Source organism: Schistocerca gregaria, chromosome 3 (genome assembly GCF_023897955.1).
Source record: "Schistocerca gregaria isolate iqSchGreg1 chromosome 3, iqSchGreg1.2, whole genome shotgun sequence".
Taxonomy (NCBI): domain Eukaryota; kingdom Metazoa; phylum Arthropoda; class Insecta; order Orthoptera; family Acrididae; genus Schistocerca; species Schistocerca gregaria.
In genome coordinates, this window is record NC_064922.1 from 430,308,122 (window position 1) to 430,327,909 (window position 19,788).

Sequence of the window (19,788 nt, forward strand, 5' to 3'; positions counted from 1 at the left end):
TTGAATGCAATGTATTTTACGGCTGCTTCCATCCTCCAAATTTCATACAAGCTTCCACAATACTATATGTCTGCACATCAGAAAGTTTTTACACCTTACTCAGACCAAGACTAACGAATAAGTCTTTGTCTGAATCGTACCAAGACTAGCGAATATGTGAAGTTAAGCTTCCGCTCTCAAGAGACAAGGGTGGGGTGGAAAACAAAAAGAGTTACAATTTTTGTACCTTCAATTTCTTATAAATATTTTATCTGCCGTCGAACGCTCATACAGCTGCGACGGTATAATTTATATCTGAGGGAACGAGTGTAGCGCGGCAAAATTCAAAGTCCCGCTACATCGCCCCCTCGACTGTCACGCTAACATTTAGCGTGGCAGGCTAGCAAACAATGTAATAGATATACCTAAATGTCAATATATACATATTTTCATAGGAAAGGCCACGTGCATTCATTGGGGATAATCTTTGTCAGTACTTACTTTCTAAACTTATACACTAAATACAATTGGTACAGATTTGATCCTTTTTACAAAATTAATATACATATGTTTTCATAAAGTTTCTTTGAGCAAGCTGCTCGCCGGCTCAGCTAATGCATCTCTGGCAGCACGTAGTCTCTGCGCATGTGCAATAGCATCGATCTACTCTCGTGTGCGGCAGTTTCAAAATCGCTGTGTTATAAGAGTCTTGCACAGTAGTCATTTTCACATAGTGTTCATTACAAGTTATTATCCCAGCATAAATGGCATGTTAAGTCCGGTGACACCATAAGACGTAGCGTGTGCGTGATCTGAGGCAATGTCAATGTCTTCTGTTACAACACAACACTCCAGGCCCTTGTGCGTTTTCATGACTATTGTTCCTGGGGCATATGTGGTCGATGTAATTTTAATCTCCACATCGCCTACGACAGGTGCTGAGTTTGTTGTGTCCAAAGCATCTGAAGGCCGGCCAGGAACAACGGCGTCGAAGTTTGTAAAGGTAGGTGTTTCATCACGTTGTTTATACTCGCCAACAAAAGTTCATTTGCAGTGTGAAAATCCTCATTATTGTCGAAGTAAATTGCAGTTGATATCGGTTTACACACAGTTATGTGGTTTATGCACCATAAGTTTCCCAAATAACACAAAATTCGTCGTTTATAACGTTCACAGTTTGCAACACTTTTTGCTATATTTACGTTTTAACAAAGGTCACTTTGTCGAAGCATTTTTACATCGTTAATTATGAAAGCTTACATTTCGTGGTCACATTTCAAAATATGTTGACAGTATGCCAAGTTTTACACATATACAAATACATATAAATTTACAAGAATATGCATGTGCAATATTAACACTAAAAATTATACTTAAGTCCCACTGGCTTTCTTTTATTGAGGTTTATGGTCATTTTAAGTTTCTTTATTCAGGTTTGGGCGTGCCAAGGGATATCAGACTCAATATTTAAAGCACGGGCTTTCCTTCATTTATTATTCATTTCTTTCTTTTGATTCCATATCTGGCTAGTGGTTGCCCAGGGTTGTAATACCATCAATAATCCTTTTCCAAAATACTTAATTTTCTTCATGTCTTTTTATTCATACCTGAAAGTTTACTGTCACACAACATACTATTACATTCCATAAACAAACAATACCCAGCTGCAGGAGGTGGTAGGATAATGGAGAAAGAAAGAAAGATAGAATGGAAGAAACTATTCACTTCCTATGAACTACCAAATCCTACAGCTATTACATAAAAAGAGAACATAATACATTATAAGTCTTGCATCACCTTCAAGGGGTGAGAGAGGAGGTGCTTACAATTTACCAAATCATTGGTAAATGTAAGTGTTCTTACGTAAGTCTGTGTAGTGTAACATCATGATTGATTCCCATTTTGTGTTCTGACTGTTCATATGACTAAGTGTATTACACCTTAACAAATCCTTGCATGAGTAAATCACATATCTGCTCAGTACTTGCTCGATATCTCCACTTCTTACGGATACCATCTATACAAATTGAAACTATATCTCACAGAGATTCTCTCTCTCATAAAGTTTATTATATAAAGTACCAAATATCCTCTCACGAGTTCCACCATGAGCTTCCTTCTACTTTAGTGAAGGTGGAGGTGTTGTACGAGTCGCAAAACGGCTTTAATAACTCTCCTATCTTTTGCTTCCTCAGAGTTTTCTGTCGTGTGTAAGTATAATAAAGGCTGACATGCTACTAAATTTCACTTTCGTAATTTTTTTCATACAAATGTACTCACGTGAGGACTGTATAAAAACTACATTTCAATGTAAGTTCCTTATAGTATCATTCTCCTGTCTGTACGTGAACTATAAATGTTTTCTTCCAAACAGTGGCTTAACAAAACTCAACGAAAGGTTACTAAGTTACACTTCTGAAATAAATTAAAGCTAATGTGTTTCCAAGTTACATTCTTATTACACTTCTTTCAACAGTTGTAATCATCATTATGTTCACTCTGCCTTTCTTGCATTCGTTCATTTTCAAGGGCACTGAAAAGAGATTCACATTTAACGTCTTGTACTCATGTGTTCTAACTCATCACAAATGTTTTCTTTCAAACTGAAATTCTTATGTAATCTTAAAGATGTAGACTATTTACTCACTTCTCTATGTAGCACGATATTCTCACAAAACTCCAGTGATATCTTCCTCAAATAATCTCTTGTCTCCATCAACTACTTCACAGTAACTCACCTTCTTATATTAACTTAAATATTAACTCATGCATACTGATCATTCATTCTTACATCCTCATTCATTCTGCTACGTACCTATGTCATTACTGATCTCAATAGCTATTGTCTCCTCTCGTTAGAGTGCCTTGAAATAACTAACTAGTTGTTGATTCACATTATAATTTACAGTTAACAAATGTAACCTGTGTAGATCCCATTTCCATATGAATATATTTTCTCATTCAGTAGGTTTACTTACCTGGGTTTGCATTCTCTTCATAATTATGTGTACAAGTGTAACTGCAGTGTATAATTTCCATAGATTAACATTTGTGTTCTTAGGCTGTATAACTTAATGTTCGTGTATTCAATACAAATATTTACAGTTTCGTTTTCACAGCGACTTGCTCATGTTCAAATTAGTTGTCATTATATTATATTGTTTTAGTGCACAAAGGGCTTCAGATGTCTTGGCTTGTGAGATAACGGGTATTCTAGGGAGTAACAACCTGAGTGAGGTTTGCTTGCTATTCTGAAAGGACCTGGATATAATAGTTGCCATTTTCTGTTCAGTTGTTTTAATTTTGTAGAATGGGATGTGAACGCAAAAGAACAAGATCATCAACCTGATAGGTCTGTGTATTTGTAAAATGTTTGTCATACTTCTCTTTCCAGATCTTGGCTTTATTGCACAACTTAGTGTATGCCTGCCTTACTTTCTCTTTCAAAGGTATATGTGTTGTGGATGCAGTTAGCTTTGGAATGGGCATAGCCCACTTGTTGTTTAATAATAATTCATGTGGTGGGTATCCTGTTGAGGCATTAGGCAAATTGTTTACTATCTGCTCAAAGGGTGCTAAAAATTCGATCCACTGCGTGTTTTTGTGAGGTGAATGTATTCTCATGAATTGGCCAAACTCTCTAAAAATCCTTGCTACTGGGTTCCCTTCCGCGTGAAATGCTGATGTAAGAATATGTTTGATGTCATGTGTGACAACAAAATATTTCCATTTTCTTCCCGTAAAATAGGGTGCGTTATCCGTGATAGTGCTGTGGGTTTTGCCAAACCTTGAAAAGTAGCTGTTAGTCAAACGTCTAGCAATAGCAGATGTGTTGACAGTGTGGATAGCTTTCAATTTGAAGTATTTTGAGAAGACATCAAGTACAGCAACGATGTATTTCACACCTCCATGAGCTCTGGGATAAGGTCCGGCGATATCTAACGATGCTACACTCCTGGAAATTGAAATAAGAACACCGTGAATTCATTGTCCCACGAAGGGGAAACTTCATTGACACATTCCTGGGGTCAGATACATCACATGATCACACTGACAGAACCACAGGCACATAGACACAGGCAACAGAGCATGCACAATGTCGGCACTAGTACAGTGTATATCCACCTTTCGCAGCAATGCAGGCTGCTATTCTCCCATGGAGACGATCGTAGAGATGCTGGATGTAGTCCTGTGGAACGGCTTGCCGTGCCATTTCCACCTGGCGCCTCAGTTGGACCAGCGTTCGTGCTGGACGTGCAGACCGCGTGAGACGACGCTTCATCCAGTCCCAAACATGCTCAATGGGGGACAGATCCGGAGATCTTGCTGGCCAGGGTAGTTGACTTACACCTTCTAGAGCACGTTGGGTGGCACGGGATACATGCGGACGTGCATTGTCCTGTTGGAACATCAAGTTCCCTTGCCGGTCTAGGAATGGTAGAACGATGGGTCTCGGTCGTATGCAGTCCTGATTGTGGCGCTCACCTGCACGGCGCCAAACACGCATACGACCATCATCTCCATTCGTCCCTCCATTCACGCCTGTCGCGACACCACTGGAGGCGGGCTGCGATGTTGGGGCGTGAGCGGAAGACGGCCTAACGGTGTGCGGGACCGTAGCCCAGCTTCATGGAGACGGTTGCGAATGGTCCTCGCCGATACCCCAGGAGCAACAGTGTCCCTAATTTGCTGGGAAGTGGCGGTGCGGTCCCCTACGGCACTGCGTAGGATCCTACGGTCTTGGCGTGCATCCGTGCGTCGCTGCGGTCCGGTCCCAGGTCGACGGGCACGTGCACCTTCCGCCGACCACTGGCGACAACATCGATGTACTGTGGAGACCTCACGCCCCACGTGTTGAGCAATTCGGCGGTACGTCCATCCGGCCTCCGCGCATGCCCACTATACGCCCTCGCTCAAAGTCCGTCAGCTGCACATACGGTTCACGTTCACGCTGTCGCGGCATGCTACCAGTGTTAAAGACTGCGATGGAGCTCCGTATGCCACGGCAAACTGGCTGACACTGACGGCGGCGGTGCACAAATGCTGCGCAGCTAGCGCTATTCGACGGCCAACACCGCGGTTCCTGGTGTGTCCGCTGTGCCGTGCGTGTGATCAATGCTTGTACAGCCCTCTCGCAGTGTCCGGAGCAAGTATGGTGGGTCTGACCACCGGTGTCAATGTGTTCTTTTTTCCATTTCCATGAGTGTAATTCCAAAGGTCGGGTTGGTACAATTGGATGTAATTCATTTCTTTTTGATGTTTAACCACCTGGGGTCGCTATCCCGAAGTGAAGCAAAGTTCTTGCACATATTGCGGTAGTATGGGGCGTACGTACCATTGCACATAAGTAAAATGTTTAAGTCTGATATTTGCTCGCAAAGTTCTGAAAAATCCTGTATGCCTTCGGCAAACGGGACAGGGCATCGGCTACTACGTTTGATTCACCTTCAATGTAAATAATTTCGAAGCTGTGTTCTTGGAGTGAAAGGCACCATCTGGTGAGCCGTGAATGAAGCAATTTGAATGATAGCAAGAAAGAAAGGGCTTGATGGTCTGTGTATGTGCGAGTATGTTTATCCCAAAGAAAGTAACGAAACTTACGGAATGCCCAAATAATGGCAAGAGCCTCCCGCTCCGTTACCGAGCACGACCTCTCGCACTCAGTGAGCGTGCAGCTCGCAAAACTTATCGGTTTGATGACAGATTGTCCAGATTCGGATTGAATTTGAAATAGAACAACTCCAAGGCCGTATGATAACGAATCCGTGGCTAGGCAAAAATCTGACGTCATGTCAGGGTGGCAGAGAAGGGGTGCGTTCACCAATGCATCTGTAACAGTCTGAAAATCAGCTTGGCAAAGCTCTGTCCATCTCCAAATTGCGTTATTTTTCAGTAGAGTTAGCAGGTGAGAGCTGTTAAGAAGTTGTGACCCAAACTTCCGGAAGAAAGAAGATAATTCTAAGAATGCTTTCAACTGTTTGCGGTTTTTTGGAGGAGGGGCATTACGAATAGCTTCAATCTTCTTATAATGGGGACGAATGCCTTCCGGCGAGATAATATGGCCTAAAAACTTGATTTCACGCCTTCCTGCTTTGAACTTCGAAAGATTTACTGTGACTCCAGCTTGTGAAAATTAAAATAAAATTTGTTGTAACAGATCAGTGCGTTCCTCCCACGTATATGTTGCCACGACAATAATGTCGACGTACGGCGTGACGCGTGGCAACAAATACGGGCCGAGAACGGCGTCAAACGCCTCGATGAACACGCCTGCGCTTACGCGCAAACCAAAAGGCAACACGCAAAACTGATAACTAGACCACGGATTTTTAGGTCGTAAAAAAGTGTGTTTTAGGCACCTAAAATAGGTTCCTTTAGTAGTTCATTTAGGCTATATAAAACCATAAAAATGATGCAGAGAAAATAGAAGTAAATTAAAATACACAGTGTTGACAGTATGAACGTCTTATTAGTCATTAAAACAAAGAGAATGAATATTTACACAATTACAGAGCACAGCAATCTACAACATTAATGTTGAACATAACTCCAAATATTTTTGAGTTCATGCAAGATAAAGATCTGCGTCAAAAAGATGTGGCAATGGTTAATTAATACATTCATAGTTTCACCTATTCTGACCATAGTTGGCTTCACAATAAATAACCAAAATCTTTTCTAGGTTTTCTAGTGAAAAACTGTGGCTCTTGTCAGTTCAGTCATAATCATTTTATACGCTGAAAAAGAACATTCTACATCAACAGATCTGACAGGGGCGTACTTCATTTTGGGCACATGTTGGACAGGAATGCTGCAGTCAGGAGTGCTGGGTTTTCCACTAAGTATGTCGGCAGCTGCACACAACTCCTTCAGGCTAGTGTTGTTCTGCAAAACCGTTTGCATTTTTGCCGTACTTTTTCCCCTACTTCACCTGGCGCTTCGTTAATTTTCAATTTGTCTTCTTCAAGCAAAGAAATATTGTCGTAGTTAGGTCTCCCTGAGCCTTCTAATTGTGAAATTATTCTTGCCATAAATGTGTAGTGGGCCCTAATGTAAGATAAGTCCCGTTTAAAGAAGAATCTTCTGCTGCTATCAGCCACGTGCCCCAGCGGGTGGCAACAGGCTCTGGCGGCAATGGGACATCCGGAAGCTGTTCTTTGAATGCCTGTATTCTTGGTGGTGCCTTAACAAAAATTTTCTTCACCATAGATATAACTTTATTTACTTTAGGTAATTGTAGCCTTACTTGCTCTGCTATGTGGTTGACCCCATGCACTACACAAGTTACGTGCAGCATCAATAGGTAGAATACTTTTAATAGTTGAAACGCTGCTATCATATATGGGCCGGCAGAAGTGGCCGAGCGGTTCTAGGCGCTACATTCTGGAACCGCGCGACCGCTACGGTCGCAGGTTCGAATCCTGCCTCGGGCATGGATATGATGTCCTTAGGTTAGTTAGGTTTAAGTATTTCTAGGGGACTGATGACCACAGCAGTTACATCCCATAGTGCTCAGAGCCATTTGCACCATTTTTGTATCATATATGCAGCAGCATCAGTGACGGCCAAAAGCACCTAATTCTCATCCACTCCGTTAGGGTACAGCACCTTAATCTCATTGTTCACAAACTGTGCTATTATTTGTTGGTTAGTTTTTGCAAGCTGTTTTGAGAAAATCAAATGAGCCCAGGATGGAGCATCTGGATCTAGCTTGCCAATAATCAGATTTGCAATGTAACGGCCAAGACTGTTAGTAGTTTCATCCACAAGATTCTCCAGCATCTTCTCGGATTCCGTGCAATGCAGCATTGTAAACTGAATCCACATAATTCTTACGTAAAGTCGACTCTGCAGAAATAGACTGATTGCAGTACTTCTCAAGAAAACCTCTGAAAATAGGGTTTTCTAGTTTCCGAAAGGGGATGTTTGCTGTCACAAGTGCATGACACAAATCACTGCAGAACTCGTTTTTTTCCGGAGGATTCACCAGATTTATTGGTTAAAAGAGTTTACTTCAGTTTTGACTTTCGTTCAACATTAGCTTTATGTGCGTTTCCATCTTCATGCTGAGTTAAGTGAGATTTCTTAACACTCGAAATCTCATACGAGAGAAAAGGAAAATGCAGTTTAGAATCTCATATAAAGAGTATTTCGTATTACTAAAGGATAGCGATCATGAACCATGGACCTTGTCATTGGTGGGGAGGCTTGCGTGCCTCAGCGATACAGATAGCCGTACCGTAGGTACAACCACAACGGAGGGGTATCTGTTGAGAGGCCAGACAAACGTGTGGTTCCTGAAGAGGGGCAGCAGCCTTTTCAGTAGTTGCAGGGGCAACAGTCAGGATGATTGACTGATCTGGCCTTGTAACAATAACTAAAACGGCCTTGCTGTGCTGGTACTGCGAACGGCTGAAAGCAAGGGGAAACTATGGCCGTAATTTTTCCCGAGGGCATGCAGCTTTACAGTATGATTAAATGATGATAGCGTCCTCTTGGATAAAATATTCCGGAGGTAAAATAGTCCCCCATTCGGATCTCCGGGCGGGGACTACTCAAGGGGATGCCGTTATCAGGAGAAAGAAAACGCGTTCTACAGATCAGAGCGTGGAATGTCAGATCCCTTAATCGGGCAGGTAGGTTAGAAGATTTAAAAAGGGAAATTGATAGGTTAAAGTTAGATATAGTGGGAATTAGTGAAGTTCGGTGGCAGGAGGAACAAGACTTTTGGTCAGGTGAATACAGGGTTATAAATACAAAATCAAATAGGGGTAATGCAGGAGTAGGTATAATAATGAATAAAACAATAGGAATGCGGGTAAACTACTACAAACAGCATAGTGAACGCATTATTGTGGCCAAGATAGATACGAAGCCCACACCTACTACAGGAGTACAAGTTTATATGCCAACTAGCTCTGCAGATGAAGAAATTGAAGAAAAGTGTGATGAAATAAAAGAAATTATTCAGATAGTGAAGGGTGACGAAAATTTAATAGTCACGGGTGACTGGAATTCGGTAGCAGGAAAAGAGAGAGAAGGAAACATAGTAGGTGAATATGGACTGGGGCAAAGAAATGAAATAGGAAGCCGCCTGGTCGAATTTTGCACAGAGCACAACTTAATCATAGCTAACACTTGGTTTCAGAATCATGAAAGGAGGTTGTATACATGGAAGAATCCTGAAGATACTAAAAGGTATCAGATAGATTATATAATGGTAAGACAGAGATTTAGGAACCAGGTTTTAAATTGTGAGACATTTCCAGGGGCACGTGTGTACTCTGAACACAATCTATTAGTTATGACCTGTAGATTAAAACTGAAGAAACTGCAAAAAGGTGGGAATTTAAGGAGATGGGACCTGGATAAACTGAAAGAACCAGAGGTTGTACAGAGTTTCAGGGAGAGCATGAGGGAACAATTGACAGAAATGGGGGAAAGAAATACAGTAGAAGAAGAATGGGTAGCTTTGAGGGATGAAGTAGTGAAGGCAGCAGAGGATCAAGTAGGTAAAAAGACGGGGGCTAGTAGAAATCCTTGGGTAACGGAAGTAATATTGAATTTAATTGATGAGAGGAGAAAATACAAAAATGCAGTAAGTGAAGCAGGCAAAAAGGAATACAAACGTCTCAAAAATGAGATCGACAAGAAGTGCAAAATGACTAAGCAGGGCTGGCTAGAGGACAAATGTAAGGATGTAGAGGCGTATGTCACTAGGGGTAAGATAGATACTGCGTACAGGAAAATTAAAGACACCTTTGGAGAAAAGAGAACCACTTGAATGAATATCAAGAGCTCAGATGGAAACCCAGTTCTAAGCAAAGAAGGGAAAGCAGAAAGGTGGAAGGAGTATATAGAGGGTCTATACAAGGGCGATGTACTTGAGGACAATATTATGGAAATAGAAGAGGATGCAGATGAAGATGAAATGGGAGATACGATACTGCGTGAAGAGTTTGACAGAGCACTGAAAGACCTGAGTCGAAACAAGGCTCCCGGAATAGACAACATTCCATTGGAACTACTGACGGCCTTGGGAGAGCCAGTCCTGACAAAACTGTACCATCTAGTGAGCAAGACGTATGAAACTGGCGAAATACTCTCAGACTTCAAGAAGAATATAATAATTCCAATCCCAAAGAAAGCATGTGTTGACAGATGTGAAAATTACCGAACAATCAGTTTAATAAGCCACAGCTGCAAAATACTAACTCGAATTCTTTACAGACGAATGGAAAAACTAGTAGAAGCCGACCTCGGGGAAGATCAGTTTGGATTCCGTAGAAATGTTGGAACACGTGAGGCAATACTGACCTTACGACTTATCTTAGAAGAAAGATTAAGGAAAGGCAAACCTACGTTTCTAGCATTTGTAGACTTAGAGAAAGCTTTTGACAATGTTGACTGGAATACTCTCTTTCAAATTGTGAAGGTGGCAGGGGTAAAATATAGGGAGCTAAAGGCTCAGAAACCAGATGGCAGTTATACGAGTCGAGGGACATGAAAGGGAAGCAGTGATTGGGTAGGGAGTAAGACAGGGTTGCAGCCTCTCCCCGATGTTATTCAATCTGTATATTGAGCAAGCAGTAAAGGAAACAAAAGAAAAATTTGGAGTAGGTATTAAAATCCATGGAGAAGAAATAAAAACTTTGTGGTTGGCCGATGACATTGTAATTCTGTCAGAGACAGCAAAGGACTTGGAAGAGCAGTTGAACGGAATGGACAGTGTCTTGAAAGGAGGGTATAAGATGAACATCAACAAAAGCAAAACGAGGATAATGGAATGTAGTCGAATTAAGTCGGGTGATGCTGAGGGAATTAGATTAGGAAATGAGACACTTAAAAGTTGTAAAGGAGTTTTGCTATTTGGGGAGCAAAATAACTGATGATGGTCGAAGTAGAGAGGATATAAAATGTAGACTGTCAATGGCAAGGAAAGCGTTTCTGAAGAAGAGAAATTTGATAACATTGAGTATAGTTTTAAGTGTCAGGAAGTCGTTCCTGAAAGTATTTGTATGGAGTGTAGCCATGTATGGAAGTGAAACGTGGACGATAAATAGTTTGGACAATAAGAGAATAGAAGCTTTCGAAATGTGGTTCTACCGAAGAATACTGAAGATTAGATGGGTGGATCACATAACTAATGATGAAGTATTGAATAGGATTGGGGAGAAGAGAAGTTGTGGCACAACTTGACGAGAAGAAAGGATCGGTTGGTAGGACATGTTCTGAGGCATCAAGGGATCACCAATTTAGTATTGGAGGGCAGCGTGGGTGGTAAAAATGGTAGAGGGAGACCAAGAGATGAATACACTAAGCAGATTCAGAAGGATGTAGATTGCAGTAGGTACTGGGAGATGAAGAAGCTTGCACAGGATAGAGTAGCATGGAGAGATGCATCAAACCAGTCTCAGGACTGAAGACAACAACAACAATAGCGATAAAAAAGAATCATGAGTGACAAGAAAATAAGAAGTCTAAGAGAAACATCTACTAATCTCCTTGTTGCATGCTTGGCAGAAAATAATTTTCCCATTTGTTGTATAATGTGGAAAATCTTGCAGCCACTGCCTTATATGAGTACACTTGGAACTAGCTGTTTTCGGCATGGCGTAGTATTCTCACACAGAAACTACGATGGCCTGTTTTCTCTCTCTCTCTCTCTTTTAACTGCGGTGCATGGGAGCGGTAGGGGAAGAAGTACCGTACATGTTGCTGTACATATGGCACCTGACAGAAGGCCGCCCCTTCAGAACAACCGAATGGAGTCTACCGCTGCTTCAGATGAAAACATCTCACTAGAGGCAAATTATTTTTCGAACCGGAAAATTCACGTGGAATACCTTTCACGAAACAGAGTAGTTTGATAGGACTACCTGTAGACAACAGCGAGAAAATGCGCGAAGGGCAGTAATTTAGCTATAGAGGGCGTCCACGATCAACATTGTGATATTTTAACCCGTGCTCAGCTTAAGGCCTATGAAACCCTTTCTTTGCGAAAATACACAGCTGGCCAGAATTCTACGAACGAAATACTTTCAAATATAACATTTAGTACTTCCACGTTCGATTTTAATGTGTAACTCAAATCTTTGACCGGTTCCTATTCGCTCACCGAAGTTAAGCACTGTCGCGCTCGGCGCGTTCTTGGATGGATGACCATTCAACCGTGCCGAGTGCTGTTGGTAGTAATGCAAGCAAAGGAATTGTGAACAGTCTTTAACGACCTTCGACGAGACGTAAAGCCCTAAGTTTACTTCCTTTTTCTAATCTTTGAAAACACAAGAACTCTGTCAGATTAACGAAATAGGTACTTTTTAGAATTTTGATGCCGAAATAGGCAAAATTAGGCACTAACGTCGAAATACGCACTTTTAGGTCCTATAGAACTAACGGTATTCAGTTTAGTTAGTCACGAAACGCATAAGTACAAACTTATATGCAAATTGGAGCTTAGGAAAAAAATAGGTTTTAACCTAAAGATCCGTGATCTATTTTTTACATATGAATAATAAAACACCTATAAAGAGTATTTGGTATTAACAGGGATAGCGATATAAAAAAAAGACCGAAGAGTGAGGCAAATACGGAGCATGGGCGCATATCAACTAGCCACCTTGGTGCACGCTGGGCAGAAAATATTTATTTCCATCTGTCGTATAGTGTGGAGAAACCTTGGAGCCACTGTCTTATATGATGAAATACGCACTTTTTACGATATTAAAGCCGAAATAGGCAAAAATAGGCATTAACGTCGAAATAGGCTTTTTTAGGTCCCATAGAATTAACGCTATTAAGTGTAAATAGTCATGAAACGCTTAAGTACAAATTTTTATGCAAATAGGAACTCAGGAACAAAATTGGTTTTTACCTAAAATCTGCGGTCTACTGATAACAGCGTCCTTCACAAAGGAAAGCAGTGTATTTACGACTGTCATTGTGAAGGGACACCTGCCAGTATGATTAGCGGAGGTCAATATTAGTTAGGTATTGTACATTATAAAATTTTAGCAACTGTTCATCCAAGTTGATGGGTCTTGTGTTAACAGGTATAATAATTTTGTTGATTTCACGTGCGTCTAGCACCAATCTGATATTGCTATGTTGCTTACCTACCGCCAGGATAGGACTGCAATAAGGGGAATGTGATTTTTCTGAGACACCCCAGGTCAACATACGCTCGATTTTACGTAAAACTGCAGGTTTCTTCGCCCATGGAATATTAGAATATGTCCTACAAAAAGTTTTATGCGGCTTAACATCCATTTGGTAGCTATAACCTCTGATTACACCAGGCCTCTCACTGAAAACTAGTGCATAATCACATAATAATTTGTACAATTCTTCTTGCTGTTGTTTCGCTAAATAGATTCGACACATTTCTGATACAATAAATCCTGCTCTATCTCCTGATAGTCTAAATCTTCAAGTGTTAAGTTACATACACTAGCTATGGTAGGATATACCAATTGAAATTGACTTACTTCGTAATCTTTTTGTCGTGGTTCATTCGTCTTGTCAAGTTCAACATTAATTAGTTGTTCTCCTAAAGATAATTGACATATGCCATTACTTAAATCTATGATTGCTTTGTGTTCATTCAAGAAATCCATCCCTAGGATGCAGTGTACAATAAGCTTGTCTACGATCAGAAAATTACACTTGAACTGTGTATTGGAAAATGTGAAGTTATCTAGGGCTTGCATGCGTATGTTCTTAGATTTAGTACCTGTGGCACTAACCACGTGGTAATTCTGTACGGGTAAAGTAGGTATACTTATAATTTGTTTCAATTCATTATAGAATGCGGTTGACATCACACTTGCAGCAGCACCAGTATCGAATAAAATTTGTACATCATAATCGTTAAACTTAACCCATGCCGTAGCTTGTATGAATTCTTTAATGTTTTTCTCGTCTGTTAATTCCTGTTCTGCTATCATTTTGTCATCGTACGTGAGGAAACAAACCGTTTCAGCTGTTGCGCTCCTACAACACCCAACGACCGAAGCACGAGCGCTTAACTCGGTCGTCGATTGTTTTACGTCGTCTGCTGTGTTTGGCTGGGTTCATTGACCAGCTCCACTATGTTTACATTCCGGTCGGTTGGGCCCACGCCTCAGCTGACGGCGCGCCGCAATTGTTATTGCTGCTTCGTGGCGGGGAGTGCATAACTGTACTGGGGAACGGCGGCGGATTCCGTTGAGGGTTATGATTTGTCATGCGTGAATTTTGTGTGTTCCACATATTTTGTCGGTGATCGGTGGGACTGTTGTTGTTTTGGTGGTAATTATGTCTGTTATATGGCATGTTCCTGTCAAAGTAATTCGGGTTGTACCGGTTATTCTCACGTCTCCTATTGAGGTTGTTGTTGTACTGTCTGTGATTTTCATTTTGCATGTAGTTACCATTTTGATATGGGCGATAATTATTATTATTATTATTATTCCACGAATTTCTGCGGTTGTTCCTCCATTTGAATATGTTTCGCGCCCAGGCATCGTATTGTGTCGCGGCGCGGACGGATGGTTCCACCAACTGGTTACTAATACGAGTAAAATTTGAATGGCGTGAATCTTCTCTGTAAACTACGTCCATTTGACATAATTAAGAAAGTCTTGGTCATTCTCCGGTACTCCTATTAATCTGTCTCGGTATGGAAAGGATAAATGGCTCTTTAAAGTGTCAATTATCGCTGGCAAGTCGGCTGGTTTGGACCAGTTCAGTGTCTTGTCTAGGTACCTCTCAAAGTATTGTCTTAATGTCTTTTTTTTAGGGTCATAGGTCTGCGGGTTGCACACTTCTTTCCTTAGACTCTGATGCTCATTCTCGGACCAGAATTCGTCCAGGAAAGCTTGTTCACTGTTCAAATGTAAGGCACCGCCGTTTCATAGCGGCACCCCACTTAGCTGCTCGTCCTCCATGAGATTGGTGACGTATCTGATTTTATCGACTTCTGACCAACATCGTGCAAAAACACCGTCAAATGACCTAATAAACACAATAGGGTGGACTTTGTGCTTGTCCTCACTGGAAAATGTCTGGAAATACCCATGCCTTACGAACGTGTCATCGGCCATGCCTGTTGGCATAACTCTATTGAGGTGGTTTGTGTCACTTGCTACTCTAGGCGTGGTACCGTAATATTGCTCTGCTCGTTTGGGGAAAAGGAAGCGGCACATTGTAATTTTGATTGCAAATGGGTGATTCCGCAATAGGTGTTCTGCCTGTGTCATTAGCCATTGTTTTAGCTGTTCTGTCGTTACCTGACGATGCGTTTGCACCAATCACTAAACACGACACAACATTGTCTCGTAATTTTGTCACTTCGTATTCAATATGTTTTGTCTCGTCTTTAACATGTGTCTTTGTTTTTGAAAGTATGTCCTGTGTAATTGTTTTAAGTTTTTAGTCCAGATAGTAGTCACACAATTTACATTCATGTATGATTCTTTCGGCCATGTTGGTGTCGTTGTTTAGTGACGCGAGGTACGCTCGGTCTTCTAATTTTTCTATCTTTTCTTTGAGGTGGGTTTGTTCAAGAACTACCATTGTGAGGTGTTGGGTAATATTTCCCACTTCTTCAGTCAGCTTTTCTTGGGTGGAGCTAGCTGAAGTGTGGGCCTGGGCCAACTCTTCCACACGGGTGTTCAATTCCTGCTGCACATTAACTATTACAGTTAACTGATTATGACATCGGGTGGTAATTGTTTTTTGTTTCATGTGTGAATGTAACCAAAGTTTCTTCCTGTTTAGTGACTCGGTCGGACAATGTCTCAAATCGCTGGCTGAGCTGTTGAGTGATGATACTAAATTCAGTCATCTGTTTTGTTGTTCGTTTAAAATTTTCGGTCATAGTACGGTTTAATACGTCACATTTTTGGTCGCTTTTATCTAGCATTTGTTTGAAGTGTTGACCAAGTGCGCCCAGTTTTGCGTCGATTTTCTGACTAACGTCTCGTTTGATGTCTGCAAATAACTCTAATAGTCGGTCCAGTTTGTGTCACGTCACTGAATTTGTCTCATTCGGTTCTGACATTGATGTTAACAATGGCGCTGACGGTCTAGTCTCGTGTCCATTCCACATTTCGTCATTTAAAGTCGCCATCTGTGTACTGGCCTTGCTGTTCTGGTACTGGCCTTGCTGTTCTGGTACTGCGAACGGCTGAAAGCAAGGGGAAACTACAGCCGTAATTTTTCCCGAGGGCATGCAGCTTTACTGTATGATTAAATGATGATGGCGTCCTCTTGGGTAAAATATTCCGGAGGTAAAATAGTCCCCCATTCGTATCTCCGGGCGGGGACTGCTCAAGAGGACGTCGTTATCGAGAGAAAGAATACTGGCGTTCTACGGATCGGAGCGTGGAATGTCAGATCCCGTAATCGGGCAGGTAGGTTAGTAAATCTAAAAAGGGAAATGGATAGGTTGAAGTTAGATATAGTGGGAATTATTGAAGTTCGATGGCAGGAGGAACAGACTTTTGGTCAGGTGAATACAGGGTTATAAATACAAAATCAAATAGGGGTAATGCAGGAGTAGGTTTAATAATGATAAAAAAAAGGAGTACGGGTAACCTACTACAAACAGCAAAGTGAACGCATTTTTGTGACTAAGATAGACACGAAGCCCACGTCTACTACAGTAGTACAAGTTTATATGCTAACTAGCTCTGCAAATGATGAAGAAATTGATTAAATGTATGATGAGATAAAAGAAATTATTCAGGTACTGAAGGGAGACGAAAATTTAATAGCCATGGCTGACCCGGAGTAGACAACATTCCATTAGAACTACTGACAGACTTGGGAAAGCCAGTCCTGACAACACACTACCATGTGGTGAGGAAGATGTATGAGACAAGCGAAATACCCTCAGACTTCAAGAAGAATATAATAATTCCAATCCCAAAGAAAGCAGGTGTTGACAGATGTGAAAATTACCGAACTATCAATTTAGTAAGTCACAGCTGCAAAATACTAACGCGAATTCTTTACAGACGAATGGAAAAACTGGTAGAAGTCGACCTCGAGGAAGATCAGTTTGGATTCCGTAGAAATGTTGGAACACGTGAGGCAATATTGACCCTATGACTTAGAAGAAAGATTGAGGAAAGGTAAACCTACGTTTCTAGCATCTGTAGACTTAGAGAAAGATTTGGACAATGTTAACTGGAATACTCTCTTTCAAATTCTGAAGGTAGCAGGGGTAAAATACAGGGAGCGAAAGGCTATTTACAATTTGTACAGAAACCAGATGGCAGTCATAAGACTCGAGGGACATGAAAGGGAAGCAGTGGTAGGGAAGGGAGTGAGACAGGGTTGTAGCCTATCCCCGATGTTATTCAATCTGTATGTTAAGCAAGCAATAAAAAAACAAAAGCAAAATTCGGAGTAGGTATTAAAATCCATGGAGAAGAAATAAAAACTTTGAGGTTCCCCGATGACATTGTAATTCTGTCAGACAACAAAGGACTTCGAAGAGCAGCTGAATTGAATGGATAGTGTCTTGAAAGGAGGATATAAGATGAACATCAAGAAAAGCAAAACGAGAATAATGAAATGTAGTCGAATTAAGTCGGGTGATGCTGAGGGAATTAGATTAGGAAGTGAGACACTTAAAGTTGTAAAGCAGTTTTGCTAGTTGGGGAGCAAAATAACTGATGATTGTCGTAGTAGAGAGGATATAAACTGTAGAATGGTAATGGCAAGGAACGCGTTTCTGAAGAAAAAAATTGGTAACATCGAGATTTACATGTCAGGAAGTCGTTTCTTGGAAGTATTTGTATGGAGTATAGACATGTATGGAAGTGAAACGTGGACGATAAATAGTTTAGAAAAGAAGAGAATAGTAGCTTTCGAAATGTGGTGCTACAGAAGAATGCTGAAGATTAGATGGGTAGATCACATAACTAACGAGGAGGTATTGAATAGAATTGGGGAGAAGGGCATGTTCTGAGACATCGAAGGAACACCTATTTAGTATTGGAGGGCAGCGTGGCGGGTAAAAATCGTAGAGGGAGACCAAGAGATGAATACACCAAGCAGATTCAGAAGGATGTAGGCTGCAGTAGGTACTGGGAGATGAAGAAGCTTGCACGGGATAGAGCAGCATAGAGAGCTGCATCAAACCAGTATCAGGACTGAAGACCACAACAACAATAACAACAACATCTGTGTACTATCACAAATGATGCGAGTTTGAGGCAAAATCATTGCATTGATCTGTGAACTCGTCCATGGAGGGAAACGCGGACTTTCTTGTTGGTTGAACGATGATTCTAATTCACTTAACTCATCTGCCAAAACCATCTCGATCTTACCGAGTTCCATTGTAATACGATGTATAATCGTAAGTCAAAAAGGGAATGATATAAGTGTGATTAATAAAGATTTGACTCAAATTTAGGTTGAAATATTTTCTCGTCAATGTAAATGATTGCTCTATTGCAACAATGGTTTGAGAAAGATGCAGTAGGGCGGGCAAAATTTTTCGTAACAAATGACTGTTTGGCGTTCAAATTCACGATCTTCATATGCTACAATACTATAATCACCACAAACTACAATAGAGATAGATAAATTTGGAAAAATCTAGAAGAAAACTACAGGATGTGTGGAAAGGAAAAATGGATTCTGCAGTTGGCTATTGAATGTTTGAATGAAGTATAATTGTGTCCTGCAGAGGATGGTCAGTCACTTCTGTGTAAATCTTATTCGTCAAAATATGTACTTTCTTAATCACCAAAAGGTCTCAAACTAACAGTTTTTCATCAATATGTGCCATGACAGGAAAACAGATTGCATTAGTTACAAAAATTCTTTACAATATTGTTGTATAAGCATTTGCTTAGGTACAATAAAGTTCGTCTTTTAGTTACCCTTTAAACTACAGGATTTTTTGTTATTCTGTGTTGGGAAAAAATACCAGTTAAAGTTGCAAATTTGCTCAAAAACGACACATCCGAAGATTGTGTCCTGTCGCGGGAGCCAGTTGTAGTGGTTAATGAAAATGTGGGAAGAAATGGTGAGTAGAAAGGGGTTTTAAAATCTTTAATGACCGTGAAAAAGGGAATCGGACTTCGTATTACAGAAAAGCTATCGGACTGAGTGATTCGGAAAAGCTATTGTTGGGGTGGTCCTTGTGGCGTTTTTGAGCAAAAGTCAAACCAATTTCCACTACAAAAATTATTTGAAAGAGAACAGAGAATAACGAAATGTGATTAACAGGGGGAAATGGCGTAGATGAGAGTTCATTCATTACCAAGTTAACATGTCTCCTCTTGTGCGGCGTTCAGGTCTTGTTCTCCAACAATCTCCTGCTTCATTTCTGCATGAAAAAGTCGTAGCTGCTCCAAAATCATGCTGTATATTTCATCGTCCAGGAATTACTAATGTCTACGAATTAAAACCATCTTGATATTGATGCAATGTATTTTACGGCTGCTTCCACCTCCAAATTTCATACAAGCTTCCACAATACTATATGTCTGCACATCAAAAAGTTTTTACACCTTACTCAGACCAAGACTAACGAATAAGTCTTTACGTCTGAATCATACCAAGACTAGCGAATATGTGAAGTTAAGCTTCCGCTCTCAAGAGACAAGGGTGAGGTAGAAAACAAAAAGAGTTACAATTTTTGTACCTTCAATTTCTTATAAATATTTTATCTGCCGTCAAGCGCTCATACAGCTGCGACGGTATAATTTATATCTGAGGGAACGAGTGTAGCACGGCAAAATTCCAAGTCCCGCTACAGAATGTACCTATAATGCAAGAGTAAGGAAATTTAAAGAAGTATTCTCC

General features: G+C 40.8%; 1 protein-coding gene across 2 annotated transcripts in view; it reads left to right on the forward strand.

Moving 5' to 3' along the window:
* The first annotated feature begins 637 nt into the window (after nt 1-637).
* The window catches only part of LOC126354597 (solute carrier family 22 member 7-like), a 190,160-nt gene continuing 171,009 nt past the window's right edge, over nt 638-19,788 (forward strand). The window contains exon 1 of one of the 2 annotated variants that reach the window (XM_050004348.1): nt 638-982. In XM_050004348.1, coding sequence (XP_049860305.1) covers nt 800-982 — 183 coding nt within the window. In that variant the 5' untranslated portion in view covers nt 638-799. The remainder of the gene's footprint in view (nt 983-19,788) is intronic. The other variant, XM_050004349.1, reaches the window with a different exon arrangement.